The sequence below is a fragment of the Suillus clintonianus genome, assembly GCF_016758775.1.
Source record: "Suillus clintonianus strain FC179 chromosome Unknown DEU56scaffold_181, whole genome shotgun sequence".
Classification (NCBI taxonomy): Eukaryota; Fungi; Basidiomycota; class Agaricomycetes; order Boletales; family Suillaceae; genus Suillus; species Suillus clintonianus.
This window is the reverse complement of record NW_024539405.1, coordinates 19,528-34,016: the sequence shown is the minus strand read 5'-3', so window position 1 is coordinate 34,016 and position 14,489 is coordinate 19,528. Positions and strand designations below refer to the sequence as shown.

General features: G+C 48.9%; 10 protein-coding genes across 10 annotated transcripts; 5 read left to right on the top strand and 5 right to left on the bottom strand.

Moving 5' to 3' along the window:
- Positions 1-1,008: 1,008 nt before the first annotated feature.
- On the top strand, positions 1,009-2,455 carry DEU56DRAFT_874360 (uncharacterized protein; the record flags this gene model as incomplete). Its single annotated transcript, XM_041355949.1, has 6 exons — positions 1,009-1,011; positions 1,066-1,144; positions 1,202-1,343; positions 1,391-1,943; positions 1,998-2,266; positions 2,317-2,455. The coding sequence occupies 6 exons, from the start codon at positions 1,009-1,011 to the stop codon at positions 2,453-2,455; spliced, it is 1,185 nt and encodes a 394-aa protein (XP_041201235.1).
- Positions 2,456-2,652: 197 nt separating this feature from the next.
- DEU56DRAFT_749278 (uncharacterized protein) lies at positions 2,653-3,017 on the bottom strand (the record flags this gene model as incomplete). The annotated part of the gene is made up of 3 exons (XM_041349426.1): positions 2,653-2,724; positions 2,789-2,919; positions 2,975-3,017. 3 exons carry the CDS (start codon positions 3,015-3,017, stop codon positions 2,653-2,655), a joined length of 246 nt encoding a protein of 81 aa, XP_041201234.1.
- Positions 3,018-3,140: 123 nt separating this feature from the next.
- DEU56DRAFT_842539 (UBC-like protein) lies at positions 3,141-4,606 on the top strand. The gene is made up of 8 exons (XM_041355042.1): positions 3,141-3,382; positions 3,438-3,514; positions 3,584-3,595; positions 3,647-3,796; positions 3,850-3,871; positions 3,929-3,970; positions 4,027-4,129; positions 4,181-4,606. The coding sequence occupies exons 1-8, from the start codon at positions 3,355-3,357 to the stop codon at positions 4,524-4,526; spliced, it is 780 nt and encodes a 259-aa protein (XP_041201233.1). The 5' UTR covers positions 3,141-3,354; the 3' UTR covers positions 4,527-4,606.
- A 162-nt stretch (positions 4,607-4,768) lies between these two features.
- Positions 4,769-5,496, top strand: DEU56DRAFT_842537 (uncharacterized protein). The gene has a single exon (XM_041355041.1). The coding sequence runs from the start codon at positions 4,897-4,899 to the stop codon at positions 5,320-5,322; it is 426 nt and encodes a 141-aa protein (XP_041201232.1). The 5' UTR covers positions 4,769-4,896; the 3' UTR covers positions 5,323-5,496.
- DEU56DRAFT_866716 (Pre-mRNA splicing factor PRP21 like protein-domain-containing protein) lies at positions 5,497-8,138 on the bottom strand. Its single transcript, XM_041355399.1, has 5 exons — positions 7,976-8,138; positions 7,614-7,920; positions 7,243-7,562; positions 6,766-7,191; positions 5,497-6,712 (listed from the first exon to the last, which is right to left on the bottom strand). Exons 1-5 carry the CDS (start codon positions 8,109-8,111, stop codon positions 5,568-5,570), a joined length of 2,334 nt encoding a protein of 777 aa, XP_041201231.1. The 5' UTR covers positions 8,112-8,138; the 3' UTR covers positions 5,497-5,567.
- Positions 8,139-8,262: 124 nt separating this feature from the next.
- DEU56DRAFT_761991 (mitochondrial 54S ribosomal protein YmL31) lies at positions 8,263-8,746 on the top strand (the record flags this gene model as incomplete). The annotated part of the gene is made up of 4 exons (XM_041350613.1): positions 8,263-8,312; positions 8,363-8,477; positions 8,540-8,659; positions 8,714-8,746. 4 exons carry the CDS (start codon positions 8,263-8,265, stop codon positions 8,744-8,746), a joined length of 318 nt encoding a protein of 105 aa, XP_041201230.1.
- An 85-nt stretch (positions 8,747-8,831) lies between these two features.
- On the bottom strand, positions 8,832-9,934 carry DEU56DRAFT_749261 (U3-containing 90S pre-ribosomal complex subunit-domain containing protein; the record flags this gene model as incomplete). The annotated part of the gene is made up of 5 exons (XM_041349423.1): positions 8,832-9,010; positions 9,058-9,327; positions 9,378-9,452; positions 9,508-9,658; positions 9,719-9,934. The coding sequence occupies 5 exons, from the start codon at positions 9,932-9,934 to the stop codon at positions 8,832-8,834; spliced, it is 891 nt and encodes a 296-aa protein (XP_041201229.1).
- A 154-nt stretch (positions 9,935-10,088) lies between these two features.
- DEU56DRAFT_842512 (ribonuclease H-like domain-containing protein) lies at positions 10,089-11,760 on the top strand. Its single transcript, XM_041355040.1, has 6 exons — positions 10,089-10,622; positions 10,692-10,847; positions 10,896-11,072; positions 11,150-11,248; positions 11,304-11,402; positions 11,481-11,760. Exons 1-6 carry the CDS (start codon positions 10,188-10,190, stop codon positions 11,616-11,618), a joined length of 1,104 nt encoding a protein of 367 aa, XP_041201228.1. The 5' UTR covers positions 10,089-10,187; the 3' UTR covers positions 11,619-11,760.
- On the bottom strand, positions 11,754-14,362 carry DEU56DRAFT_199796 (uncharacterized protein). Its single transcript, XM_041345035.1, has 11 exons — positions 13,844-14,362; positions 13,599-13,785; positions 13,497-13,541; positions 13,258-13,445; positions 13,149-13,201; positions 12,981-13,095; positions 12,767-12,928; positions 12,611-12,719; positions 12,434-12,557; positions 12,128-12,381; positions 11,754-12,069 (listed from the first exon to the last, which is right to left on the bottom strand). The coding sequence occupies exons 1-11, from the start codon at positions 14,089-14,091 to the stop codon at positions 12,067-12,069; spliced, it is 1,488 nt and encodes a 495-aa protein (XP_041201226.1). The 5' UTR covers positions 14,092-14,362; the 3' UTR covers positions 11,754-12,066.
- On the bottom strand, positions 11,761-12,162 carry DEU56DRAFT_842511 (uncharacterized protein). Its single transcript, XM_041355039.1, has 2 exons — positions 12,140-12,162; positions 11,761-12,079 (listed from the first exon to the last, which is right to left on the bottom strand). The coding sequence occupies exon 2, from the start codon at positions 12,036-12,038 to the stop codon at positions 11,787-11,789; it is 252 nt and encodes an 83-aa protein (XP_041201227.1). The 5' UTR covers positions 12,039-12,079; positions 12,140-12,162; the 3' UTR covers positions 11,761-11,786.
- Positions 14,363-14,489: the final 127 nt, after the last annotated feature.

The window sequence follows — 14,489 nt, the reverse complement described above, 5'->3', positions numbered from 1 at the left end:
GCTTGCGACTATCCAGACTGCAGAGAAATGCACGCTTAACTCTGTGGCTGTTGCAGTAAGTCAGCAGGGATCCCCGAATCCTGATATCACAAGGAGCTCCCTCGACATTCTTGCTCAACCACCTACGAACTTTGGTTCGTCTCTTGATGCGAGTTTCGACCTTACTGGCAGCCTCAGTCTTCGTCCAGGTCTTGGTGACTCGGTGAACTCCGTCCAGTTCAGCGAGATGCGCTCGGCCCTCGACAGACTCATGGACGACGTCAAGGGCACGGCGAGTGCGAGCTCAAGCCCGAGAAGGCCCTCACACATGCGCGTTGAATCCGTCACTGAAGGCATCAAAGCAGGGCAATTCGACAACAGCTTTGGTGCGGGTGACGAGTCTATGTGCACGGAGACGGACTTTGATGCGTCGATGTCCATGTCCATGGACAACCATGCCGTGCGGCCACGGGCGGCACCGTTGCAACGGGCGGCGACAGACTCGATTGTCTATACTGCCCCTGCGTTTAGCAGCCCCGTGGCAGCAGAGGAACAACCCGGGTCGCAGACGAAGTATGCGATACGCGAGAGAGAGGAACTTATACTCGAGAAGCGCCGTGCGGCGCGAAGACGAGACGATGACGAGTCGCTGGGATATTATACCCCGCCCCGTGCAGCGCCCGCTGGCAGACCTTCACGTCGGCGGAGTCGGAGTACTGGTGACGCTGGGGCCATGACGAAAAGAGATATGCTCCTCGACCTCGGTATCTCCGACACTGAAGGCGACCTTCTAGCCGACAGCATCTCGAAAGAGTTAAATAAACTTGACCCTGAGCATAGGAAAGGGGTGAGTTCATTGGTTTTGTTATGCATGCTGAGGTGCTCATGTTGATCTTTGTGCAGAAATATCGTATCCGGGAGCATGAGGCGATTTTTGCATCTGCAGATACTGAGCAGGTCTCTCATATGTCACTTGCTGGTGACGTGAACGGTGGAAAGGCTTGGAAGGCCGTCCGACGACCATCAGACATGGTAATATGATTGCTTTGCCTCTTCTGCAATTGATTCTGACGTTTATTGTTCTAGAATGAATATTCCAAGCAAATCAAGGAATATCGGTCAATGGAAAAGCCTGGAAAGGCCCATGGCAAAGTGTTTGTCAGAGGTCAGTAAAATCACATTATCCTTGGGAGCTATAGCTCATGAGATTATCGATGTGCAGTCCTTGGTGTTCGCGGCTTGAATGTGCCCATGCCCCAACAAGCTACAGCTCTCACATGTACCTTGAACAACGGAATACATTTTGTCACCACTCCAGAAACCCGTCTATCCAAAGATCCGCGCATCGATCAAGAGTTTGAGCTGTAAGTTTGTCGCTATTGATCTGTAGATTGTGCTAATGCCGTGACAGTATCGAGCACAATAAGCTGGAGTTCACTCTCACCCTCAAAGTCCGCCGTGATCCACACATCACCGCCCAATTACAGGCTCTTGTGCCACCGCCTGCTCCTCCTGTGCAACCCACAATATCTGCACCCAAGTCTAGGGGCGGCATGCTCAGCTTCTTCTCCTCATCACCCAAAAAGCAACTGCGTGCGACACCCCCACCACCACCCACCCCTCCTTTCAAACTCCCAGATAATCTTGCACGGTACCTCAAACAAGATGGAACCCTTGCACGTGCATTGATTTCATTCAAAGATGTTGCTGCGAGATGTGATACTCGACTTTTTGAGACTAGCTACCCACTAATCGGACAGCGCGTCGAAGCTTCAGGGGGTCCAACCACCATGGAGCTGGGAGAGATCGTTTTGCAGATGTTTAGACTTCCACCTCTACCTGGTGTTCTGAGCAATCAACTTCCGCAGAGTCTTGAAGACTGCCATCGGGGTTTGAGACATGTCGCCTGGCATAAAGTTACCTACTTTGAAGGTACCCTGACGCAGAATGGAGGAGATTGCATGGTACGTGAATTTTCTTTTAATCGTCTCATGAAGAGTCACTTAGTTTCATTGTAGACATGGCGGCGTCGACGGCTTCGTGTGATTGGCGCGAACCTTGTTGCATTTAATGATGTCACTAAGAAGGCAACGGCCACCATCAACCTTAAGAAAGCCATTGCAGTCGAGGATAACCAAGATACGCGTACGAGGGCTCTCAGTCCTGGAGCTCAGTCAGTAGACGATTACGGCGGGATGATCACAGTCGAGCGTTCCTTCCGTCTCATATTTCCTGGAAACCAGGAAATATTTTTCTTTGCAGACACGGACGATGAGAAGGCGAAATGGTATGTCCAACCTCGTTCATGCACACTATCTGTCTGACATTTCCTGCTAGGCTGGACGTATTTCGTGCACTCGTCGGCCACATCCCGCCGAATCCATTATGGGCAGAGCTAATATGGCAACGACAGCAAGAGATGGCGAAACCCCCTACGCAGTCGTCCTCCTCGAAGCCCTTGATAAGCCCCCGATAGTGTTTCCGTTTTATTTTGGCATTTTTTGTCTAGCCTTCGTTATCGTTCGTCATCTAGTCTTCCCATGTTTTTTCTGTCTTTTTCTTTTTCTTGCGATCTCGTTTGTCTGTATTATGCTACAATTACATCGTAGTCTCAGTCGCATTCGCATGCATATGCTTTCTATGTAACAGTAAATTATGCAGATAAAGTACAGGCTATTTGGAGTTTTTGCCCAGTCTAGCGAGGTGGTAATTTATCGACGATCTAGGTTGTTTGCCGCGGACAGGCTGCAAAAGTAGGGCGGTGAATACGTTATACACTTGAACACGCCTGTCCAGAGGGCAAACTTACTGCCGTCCGCATGCATTGAAACAAAGTCTCGGCAGCCACCTGACATTGATTGCTTGCTAGCATGTCACCTGTTGCTGCCCAGCACCCTAACATATTTGAGAGCTCCACTGCACACACACTGGGGGGTAAGTCTGTGCATAGCATTGGTTAAATGACCTGCGCAAAGAGGATATTTTGGGGACTCACTTTTCCGAGGTCTGACTTTGACCTTGGCGATGTGTACCGTCATTGTGCTGTATTTGCCGACCTAGTACTCCACCCACGCTACAGAAACACCGAGATCGTTTAGGTTTGCGCGAAAGGAGAACAAGGCTTGTCGTGACCAAGGGTTCGAAAGCAGACTCTGAACACCTGAAAATTCAATACACGTGACCTCAGTAGTCAGAGGTACGTGATGCCATTACGGCGTTTCAGAATAGCCCACCCATCTGAATCCTTCCACGTCTACAAACATCTTTGCTGATTCTCACTACCTCCAGCTTGAGCTGATAGCCTGTTTTATCATTGGCATAGTCGTGAATTGCAAGTCCGTAGCATATTCTCGCTACAGCTGAAGCGCCAAGGCGATGCCTGCACTCAATAAGAACAATTCCGGTGCGTCACATTATAGTGCTTACTTCTAGCAGCATTTGAGCGGCCCCCCATATAGCTGTAAAGCGAATAATGCAAGAGGCGAGGGAGCTTGCAAACGATCCCTGCACCGATTACCATGCAGTTCCTCTTGAGGTGCGTGCTCCTCACACGCACGAGTCTCTTATCCCCGCCGACATATACGTCTGGATTCTGTAACCATAGGATGATATTTTTGTATGTGACGTTTCCCGATAGTAAGTTTGCATTTCGAATGATAGATTGCAGGAATGGCATTGCACACTTCGTGGCCCCGCTGGTACAGAATTTGAAGGTGGTCTGTATCATTTCCGAATAGTGCTTCCAGCAGAATACCCCTTCCGACCGCCTTCTCTGATGATGCTCACGCCCAATGGACGGTTCGAATTAAATACCAAGGTAAGCCCCTTGCCAATAAGACGCTAGAATTATATTGAGGTCCCGTGGATCAGATATGCATCAGCTTTACAAATTGTTGGTTATCTCCTGCGGTGTTGTCGTGTCGATTTACTAATGTCTGTTGTACTCCAGACCATGAAGAGGAATGGCAGCCTGCATGGGGTGTCCGCACAGGTATTATTTCTGTATTTTGACTCGGCGTTGGTGCGCCTTACCTTTTGCATTTATAGCTATAATCGGACTCCAAGGATTTTTCCCTCTGAAGGGTCAGGCAGCTACTGGTGTTGGTTCCGTCGAATATCCCATCTCGGAACGCAAGCGTCTGGCTCAACTGTAAGCATCGGTCTAGATTGCACTTAATGAATCTTAACGCCACTCATTAAGGTCACGGGAGTGGGTTTGCCCACAATGTAGCCAATGTAATCTAGAGCATCTGCCTGATCCCCGGGAGGGATCGTCATCGAAGCATGTCAACGTGCTGTCACCGTCGTCGGCCCCACCTACTGTCACCGCGGAGGTGGAAGTTGTCCAAGACAGCTCGACCACCCCAATGGTACCTACTCCTGTCCGTCAGACCGATAGGATCGAAGAAGAGAGACAAATGCGCATGGGTGGAGGAACTGCGCAATTTATGCGTCGTAGTTCGCACCGGCCTCCCCTAATACTTGATACCGCGATTTGCGTGCTGCTTGTGCTAGTTTTAGCGTTACTCTGCCGTCGAGTTTTGTGATTTGAACTTTTGTAAGTATAGTTTCCTGTACGCTCTAGATGAATGACTAGGTTACCATTATTTTTTCCGAGGACTCGATCATTATGTTAACTAAAATTTGTCATTTGTGTGCGGGGATTCCCTGGGGAAGTGCTGCCGTCAGTAGTTGCCGAATGTGTTACGCCCGGAATTTGCCTGGTCGGAGGGTCTTGGATCTAAAGAAGATCTATAATTGATTATTAATACTATATTTGGTTTTACCTCCGAGGTACGTGATGATATGTATCAAGACCAGGCTGAGACCCCCTCTGCCTTTAAAAATCAAACTTCTGAAGCAATCTCCTACTGCAACTTGTCCCCTGACTTGTCGTCGTAGTCACCGTCGTCGAACATGTCTGACGCTCCCTCACGAAACACCCGCAAAACCAGATCCGTATCGCTGCACATCCCAAAGCAGTGCGATCCCACGCCGGTACCTCCATCCCTTGCAAATTCCCCTCACCTCTCGTCACCGTACAGCGTATTTCGCCGAAAACCAGCTATCCTGACGACCCCTTCCCAGGAGGATGACGAATGGTTGAGAGACATGGTGCCATTAAACAGGGAGCAGGACACTTTTGATGAAAAGCTTTTGAGTGCGGTGTCGCTGCCAGCCACCTCAGTGCAGAAGCAGTGGGAGTCATCACGGGAGGATCCATCACCATCATCTTCAGGGGGCTCTTTATCTCCTAGACCTTCCTTGCATCGTTCATGGTCGACTCCTTCAACACCATCTATGGTTGCTATTGCCGACCAAGACACCCGGCGGCGGGTATGAGTAGAGCGTCATCGCGGGTTTACGTATCAGCGGCCTTCTTTAGTTTCTTTTGGGTCTTAGGTTATTTTTTATTGGGTCTTAGGTTTCATTGGGTTTTAACTTGTCGCGTCCTCATCTTCCAATCTTGATTTACTTTACTTTAAACACTCTTACTATGTATTGTACCACAACCACATACTTCACAAAGCACACCATGTCTTCATAGAATTATGCACCCTATGTTACAAGAATAAATGTACAAACAATCACTTCTTCTTACCAGCAGTGATACTAAGCACAACAAGATCATCCTCCTCCAAGTTATGGCTCGCGATAGTACTATTGTTCGTCAGCATCTTACCCGCATACGATATTCGAACTTTAGAAAGTGGAAGATTGCTGCCCAGAACTTGATTTATCCGATCACGCAGCGTTGAAACAAGCAGAGTCAGAGGAAGATCGGTAACAGTGACTGTCTGCCCGTTAAGTTTCCATTCCGGCTTGGACGGGTCGTTGGGAAGTTGCACCGATAGCGATATGGTATAAGGATGCATAGCAGTCCAGTCTGCTTCGGGATACAAGGCACCACCAGGCAGTTTCGCAATCTTTTGCCGTTTGATAGCGGGTTGCTCTTCTAGTCCTTCCATCTCGTCCGCGTTCCGCACCATACCTGCGTGTGGCGGCGTTCCCACACCACCGGCCATCATACCAGCCATGCGAGAAGGATGCATCCCTGCCGCAGGGGGCTGGTAACCGAACGGCTGCGCAGAGTCGAGGCCTTGATAGTGAAGGGGTGGGAGCATGACCGGCGGTGCCTGAGGCGGATATGCCGATGCAGGTTGTGGCCCAGATGAAACAGTAGCGGAAGAGTAAGAAGCGGACCCGGATGATTGCACAGGAGGGGCAGGTAATGAAGCATGAGGAGGAGGGAGACCCGTCATTGCAGGTGGAGGGGCTGATACAGGGCCAATTCCAGGGCCGATCGCATTGGCATCCTGGGGTCCAAGACCCTTTGCACGATGAATCGCAGCAATTTGCTCGTCGAAATTGACGTTGGTCGAATACTTGTCCATCGTGGAAACCTTCGTCGCAGTGTGACCATCCCACACAACTTTCTCCCTCTCTTTTCGGCGTTCCCTCTCTTCTTCTTCCTCTTTCTTCCGCCTTTCCTCTTCCGCCTCGGCACCGAAGATGTCCACACGCGTACGGGCCAAGTTTTTGAGTGACGATACCACGTTTGCACCACGCAAAAGCTCGGACGCTTGAGCCTTACGAGCTTCGAGATTATCACGGTGAGACTTCCACTTGGGATCCAGCAGTTCAATACGCATGTGCTCATCAAGTTCGTCAACAGGAATATGCTGTCCACAAATCGTGCACGTCGTGAGGGCAGCTCCCTTCTTAGCACCAACTGTAATATTCAAGGTAAGTTGACTGTCAGAGGGAACAACACTGACAACATACGTTTTGGAACATAGTCTGTCCTGATCTTCATGGGTCCTGAAATGCTGGCACTTGCTTGTATTGCGCGGGCGCGCTCAAGTTCCCTCACTCTCTCCTCATCTTCACTCTTCTTCCTCAGTTGCGCTTCATCGTCTTCGTCATCACTCTGCTCCATTGCAGCGTCCTCGTCTTCAACAGCCCCAAGCCCAACGCCACTGACAGCTGCAGCCGCCTCGGCTTCTGCTGCAGCCTGTCTAGCCTTGTGCGCCTCAATCTCATCCGCAGTGTTTTCCATGATCATAGCAGCCATTCTCTTTTGAGCAAGCGTCATGCTCTCCACTTCTTGCACGCTCATTGGCGGTGGCAGCTCTGAATTTGCGTCAGCAACCGTGAAATCGATCGTCTGAACAATCGCATAGTCATGCCAGTCAATCTCAGCAAATGCACCTAAAGAAAACAATCATAAATGGTTGTTGGCACGAGGGAAAAGCAACGTACGTTTCTCTGCTTCCTGGTCATCTTGCCTCTTCTTATCCTTTTCCCTTTTCAAGCGTTCCCAACGGGCGTGTTTTCTTGACTGCTCCAACGCTGCCCCCTTCGCACCTTCCTGCGCCCGGTTACTCAGTTCCGCCAACATCTCCTTACCTGGATACAAAATTTTGAGGTACTGCTCCACGAGACGGTTGAAGCAACCAAAGAGAGAATGTGTGGGTCGCAGGAAGTCGAACTGATAGTTCCTTCCCTCGTTTTGCGAAAGTGTCGCCAAGAACGTCCGTCCGCGACGGGCAGTGAAAAGTGCAGTCAGTTTCATGATATCTCTGACATAAATCATTAGCCACGTTCTTGCGAGATATGACGAGGCAACACACAAGTCAATATGGCTAACATTGGGCATGTCCATGGCAAATTGCGGCTGAGGTGGTTCGACACCAAGATCTTCTGGAATCATTGGTATTTCTTCTACCCCGTCCACCTTTTCCTTTTCTTGCGAAGTGTCCTCCAGCTCCTCTCCAGCCTCTATCTTCTCCATGCGATGCCTATAGTAAGCATGATAAGGATCCGCAGGGTTGAGGAACGAGAACTTTGGATCCTGACGCTGGTTCTCGCGAATTTTATCCTCGAACTGAGGTGGGTTCGCAGACCGAGCGACGAACAATGCTGTTCTGTCGATGACAGCTGCAAACAGGCAGATTTCAGAACACGAACGTGGTATATAATGGAAGGACCTTACATTTGATTTCTGGGGGTGGCAGGATGAGTCCACTGGTAAACCTGAGTGAAGGGTCCCGAATGCCATTTGCCATGTCGACGTCACCATCGAAGGCATGTCCGTTCATGACAGTCATTGTTTGTGTTTCTACCGCCATGGTTGCAACGTTGTTGTCGACGTGAGCGATGTCAATGAAGAGCTTGACCGCCGTTCAATAAGTCTTATCGGAGTTCTAAATGAGGGTGCTCGGCATTTGTCGGCAACAACTCTTAAACTGCTTCTAGTTGATTAATTGGCTTGCACACGAAATGTTTGGTGCTTTCCGTCCTACGTCGGTGAATCTAGGTGGTCTGCTCTGGTAAGCCGCGTAGTCCATTCCGTAGAGTTTGCTCATCATCTGTTGTGTAGGAAAACGCCATGGAAGTTGTCAATCACGCGAAAAGCCAATGCGCGTGCTCGTCTAAAGAAAGTAGACGCAGTCATTGAAACGGTCAAAGCCAGTGGCATACAGTGCGGCGCGTTGGTGAGCTAGTCGAATTGCTCTCCCTGTGTTTCATATGACTTGAATTTTTTTGATACTTTCAGGAAAGGGCACTGCAGCTGCCTAAAGAGCATGAGATGGATCCCAAAGATAAATACACGGTATTCAGTGCAACCTCTAAAGGCTATCGAAAGGGCATTCACAAAGTGCCCAAGTGGACTAGAGTGAGTTCGTTCTCGTTGACTGGGTGTTGTATACTGAAGTGCTTCACTTGCTAGCTTACACTAAGAGTCAATCCCAAGGGCTTTTAGGCGATGCTGCTCAAATGCTGCTCTCACATTACATTATGCATATAGACTGTGGTATTGTACTTCTAACTTAATCCTATGGGATCAACTAGAGAAGCACCAGTTGGATTTTTCCCTCTTGAAGGCCCTTGAGTACCTTCGGCGCCCCCAGGACAGTTCTGAATACTTCGTCCCGAGTCTCTGGGATATCTAACAAGCTTCTTTTTTTTGTATCCCGATATGAGATATCCAGGATAATGTGTGTGAGCTGAGACACCGAGAGGGCGTCTGAGAAAGTTTGAGAGAGTTGTATTCCAAGATAGTATTTAGCTCACCAGTTTCACATAGTAGTTTCCCGATTCTTCCAGGAGTGCCAACAGCAGAACCAATTTTTGACCTCTTGAGATAAGAAACGTGCTCTTCCAGCTTAAAGTGTCTCGCAAACAACTTTGCTACATCTGCACCCTTCTCACGACGCAGTTTCTTATCTCTGAGAACTCTGGTCGCATCGGCAACCCGAAGTGCGGCTCCAGCTATGAACAGCAGGGTTGGAGCTCCAGCAACTTTGGACCTTTGCGACAATCGGGTGTGTAATGTCGGAAGAACTACAATATTATCAATGTAAATTTGCGAGATGTAAGATGAAAAGAGGCACCTGTGATAATGAATTCAACCAGGTTGTCTAATGATCTCGACCCCGTCCATATCGTCGTATCCGCTATCGATGATTCTGTCTGATTGTTAAATTGAGATCATCCTGTGAGGACTAATGTAGTTGAGCTTACCGGGGATCGAGACGTCACCGAGTTCTATCCCAGACATTGCAGGGAAAGCTTTGGCTTGCATGGATGTCACATAGTCTGCGAGTTTGTGAGCAGGTTGCGCTGCCACTGAAATAGGTTCGATAACCTCCACTGTTTCTGCCAACTTCCTCTTCTGCGAAAGATAATGATCGTCGGTGAGAGACCGACGAGCCGATAGATGCATACTACAAACCTTGATTTTGCGCTCCTTTTCCTTCTCCCTCCGCTTGCGTTTCTTGTCTGTCGCTGATTTCTCCTTGATATCAACGGCCACTTCCTCGGCATCTTCATCTGCACTGAGAAGACCGCCTATATCGTCTCCTGGACCATTATCTTCCTCGCCAGAAGTAGCTACGAGCTCATCTGGCACGAAGTCATCGTCCAAGTCATCACCCCGCTGACCATTCATGCTGCTGTGAGACAAGATGTAGCGGTGAGAACAATGACGAAAACAAGCTTTAGAAATGGTCCAATAGCCAAGAAATCTTTTTTGCTTCCGCGAACCGTGATGCTTGCCGGACAGTGCCGAAGTGCAAGTAGACCTTGTCTAGCCTGCTCGTCAGATTATTACCATCAACTTACGTTGAACTGAACTCTAAGTAGTCACTTACTAAGTCAGTGTCGATCACTTAGGACGCCCCTGCCAGTCTGATACCGTCACCATGCAGCTAGCAAACCCCAACCTCGATGGCCTATCTTCCTTTATGACCTTTCTCCTATCCCTAATTCAACTCCTGGCTATCAACTGGAAGGTTCTTCTAATTGCTTCGTTTGTTATCTGGTCTGTCACAGTCTTTACACGGCGCGGAAAGCAATTGAAAGAGTGTCCTTCGCTGCTTGCACCCCCTGCCCAAGGTTCTTCCTGTCAAGCGCCTTTAAATGATTCAGACATCCCTCCAATATATCATCGTCCGCATTCGCAAATATCTGACAAACCAACTCCTTCAAAGTCATCTTCGGCTCAAAAAAATCTGATCGTGAAAGTCGGTCAAAAAAAAGAGCATCGTGTGAAGCCACCCTACGATGCCTTCCTTGTTTTGGACGTTGAGGCTACTTGTGAAGAGGGGACCGGCTTTCAGTGGCCTAATGAAATCATAGTTCGTCTTATCTGTTGTTAACATGGTTCTTTGTTACACCCGGTTCCTGACCACGTCGCGCTAACATAGGAGTGGCCCGTCTGTCTCATGCGCTGGAAAGATAAATCGAACCTAGTAGGAACGACTTGCCAGCTGGAAATTGTAGATGAGTTTCGGAGCTTCGTCAAGCCGACATGGAGACCTCAATTGTCGCAATTTTGCATGGATCTGACCGGGATCACACAAGTTCGTCCGATGCTTCCACTTCGATGCCGTGTCATGATTAAAATTTAGGCTCAAGTGAACTCGGCGCCAAACTTCCAGAAGGTTCTGAAGATGTTTGCCCGTTTTCTGACTGATCATGGATTGATCGATCCAAAGAGTGGGCGACCTATACAGCGCTTCTGCTGGTGCAGTGACGGACCCTTTGACGTAAGGGATTTCGTCGTGAAGCAGTGTTTTATATCAAAAGTCAGTCGTTCGACGCAGGTCTACGCGAACCAACTTAAAAGTTTGATCAATTTCTTTATCTGATTATCGCTTGTCAGGCGCCCATGCCACCTTGGCTCAAAGGGGATGTTCTTGATGTCAGGAGAATTGTCTCCGTTTGGGCAGTTTCGTCTGGCAATCCGGAAACCACGACCAAGGTATCTATTATTAATTTCTGTCGCTGCGGACTCACAAACTCACGATGCTCGTCAGCTCCCGGCACGTTCTCATATTCGATCATTGAACATACCGCAGCAGTTGCAAGCCCTCGGGTTGCCAGCGTTTCAGGGCCGTTTGCACAGCGGTATTGACGTCAGTACCCAACGTCCTCACGCAACCCCGCCTTGCTGATATTCTTGTTCATCTTCACACCGTCATTTCTTCCCACAGGACACACGGAACATAGCACGCGTGATGACTGAGCTTGCTCGTCGTGGTGTTCGTTTGGAACCCAATACATCCATCAATCCAAATCGTCGCTGGAATTGGATGGGAAAGTCTGGCGAGGTTCTCGAGCACACTCTATAGTTCCAATAATATAATGTGATTGCTCTAAGAATGATTGTTACCAACGAATTAATGATTTCCAGCACCCAAATAAAAGTACTTGGAATACATAGGTTACGTGCGTCGCGACAGCGAACAAGCTATAAAAATGAAAGAGTAAAGATGGTAGAGTTATAAAAACACATCCAATTATAAATACGAGAAGCGTCCATGTCGCGGGCGAACTCTATTGGTGCTGCTGCTGTTCGACCAAGCCGTCTGCGCCGGCAAGTACCACTCGCGGTCACAGTTGGAAAAAAAATGGAACCTTGATACGCCGGCTAACTTGGTTCCCGAAAATACATAATTGAGAGATTTCCCGGAGGTGTAGAATGAGCAGTGCAGTGGATACAGAAGGATGAGAAACAAGATGTGGGCGGCCTGATGCTTGATGCGTCCCATGCCCACGTGAGAGAACTGGTTGGAAAGATTACTGACAAAACGCATGCTCGTCAGCTCCATTAACAATAAAATTCTGGAGAGTCACTTACGAAATCCCAAAGAGTACCGAATGCAGGAATGCCGGCTTCCTTGCATCCTTGTTGGATCTCGGAGTTACCGATGTAGTTTGAGGTGATAAACACCACTTCGGCCTGCCAGTAGTCGTACACCTCCTTCAAGATCTTCATGGTGGGTGGACGACCACCGCGGACCTTAGAGTCCCAAAGGAGCAGGCGCTCTGGACCAACATGCCTGTGGATGAGGCCACTGATGGTCGGGCCGAATGTCTTCTCTTGATCGGAGCCTAGCGGACACACGTCAGTGATCTGCATATACCTGATTTTAAATTATCGTACCAATCCAAATCAAGTACCAGTAGGGGGACTGGATGCAAGTAGAAAGAGCGGCACCAAGACCAGTTCCGGTGCAGATACGGATACCACGCTTGTAAAGGGTTGACGTGTTGGAGACACCAGCGAACTGAAAAAGTGATTAGCAATCTGATCGAAAAAATACACTTTGAGCCGGTTTACCTTCAGCTCACGAGTCCAGATCCTCCTCGGCGGGTCGTTGACAAGGCTCTTGGTGAAATCGCCTTGCACACCGCAAATCAAGTAGTGATACTTGGCATGAGTCCCCTCACTGTGGAGAGTTAGAAAGAACGCGTAACTACGACACTGAACACCCACGAGATGATACCGAAAGCGTGGTATTCCTTGACAGCAGAGCGACTGATACGAGCAAGGAGACCCTGTTGCATACCACGCTCGAAGCGGAGCACAGCGACTTTCGGAGAGGGCAGCTCGATGTCGACCTTGGCATGTCTCGTGCAAATCCAAGGCAGGACGATGCTAAAACCACTATGAGCAACGCAATCGAGAAGGGACGCATAGCAGTACTTACAAGACGGACATTCCGATCGTGTACCAGAAGGCCTGCTGTTGGACAACGTATAAACCGACGTGATCGAACTTTCCGTCCGCGGTGTCATAGGCATTGGTCACAATAGTGTATATCCCTTGAAAAAAATTAGCACATTCATAAGCTGTCGTACGTTAGGGCTGAACTTACAGGTCATGCCCAAGGAAGTCCATCCAAAGAAACGGTGGTTCCGCTCGAATACACTAGGTGCCAATGTCAGGAACACTGCGACGAAGGAATGGCTGAAAAGAATACGCACTTGTGGTGCGAGTTGCGGACCCACGGAAGACCAGCGCAGATCGTAATGAACAAAGCGACTGTGGTGATTACTCCGAAAGCCAGGATTGAATCATTGAAAAGGTACTTGGTCTTGAACTGATGCACGACCATGAGGACGATCCAAGCTACACCGGAGATTGCACATCCGGAGTGAATACCACCAAGATGCTGTAGAAATACATCAGGTCTCTGAAATCATCATCTGGAGTTGAAACTGACCTGCAACGTAGAGGTACACGCAAGGCGGAACCATAGAGGAGTCCACTATAACAGAAAGTACGTCACTCACGATTGAAAGTATTAAAATTTCATGTCACGAACCTTGGCAAAGAACGTGTTGACGAACCAGTACAGGAAACGGCCGAATATCTCGTTGCGGACAAGAACCGCGACGTTCAAGTTTCCAACGACCAATGCACCAGGGTACCTTGCGGCGTATTCCCATTTTCCAGCGATCGCAAAGCCGAGGCCAATGAAATTGACGATAAAAATGACCGTAAAGAACCGTCTTGATAAATTAGAGGTGATAAGTATTGAACCACATGAGTTGTTGAATAACACTATACCGATATGAATTGTACCAGATTACCCATAAAACCCACAATGGCGCTCTCTTCTTCGCAGGTTTTGCAGGGGCTGGCGGGGGCTTTGCCACATTTGAGGGAGTGACCGGGGCGTCCTTCTTGAGGGACTGGACGGCGAACACTTCAATGTCCGCTGCCTTCTCGCTCTTGGCGAGGTCGGTGACTTGAGGAGAGCGGACATCCAGTGTCCCTTTCTCTGCATCATTGTTAAAGGCAGGTTTGGTAGACATCTTGCTCCAAAAAGTTGCGAAGTGATCCTATCCACTGGGCGTAGTAGAGAAAGGACGAGGCTCTGAATTTTCCGACATTCAGTCTGAATCCTTTTATCGTCTCGAGCTGCGGGTCCTTTCCAAGATATTTCCAAGAAGGCAACTTGTGAGAATGACAATCGACACTGGATCTCGGAATTAATCTGTTGCCACATTTTGGAAAATAGGACACAGGATGTGAACAGCAAAGACTCCGGCACTTGGGTGACCGTCCGGCATTCAGAGAGATGAAGGGCGTGAACATAATCACAGTGCTGCAATGATAAGATAATATTCAATTTCAAATAGGTCCAATCGCCTTTAATACATTTGGCTGATGATTATAGCTGGCAAAGCCGGATGGAAATTGATGATGGCGA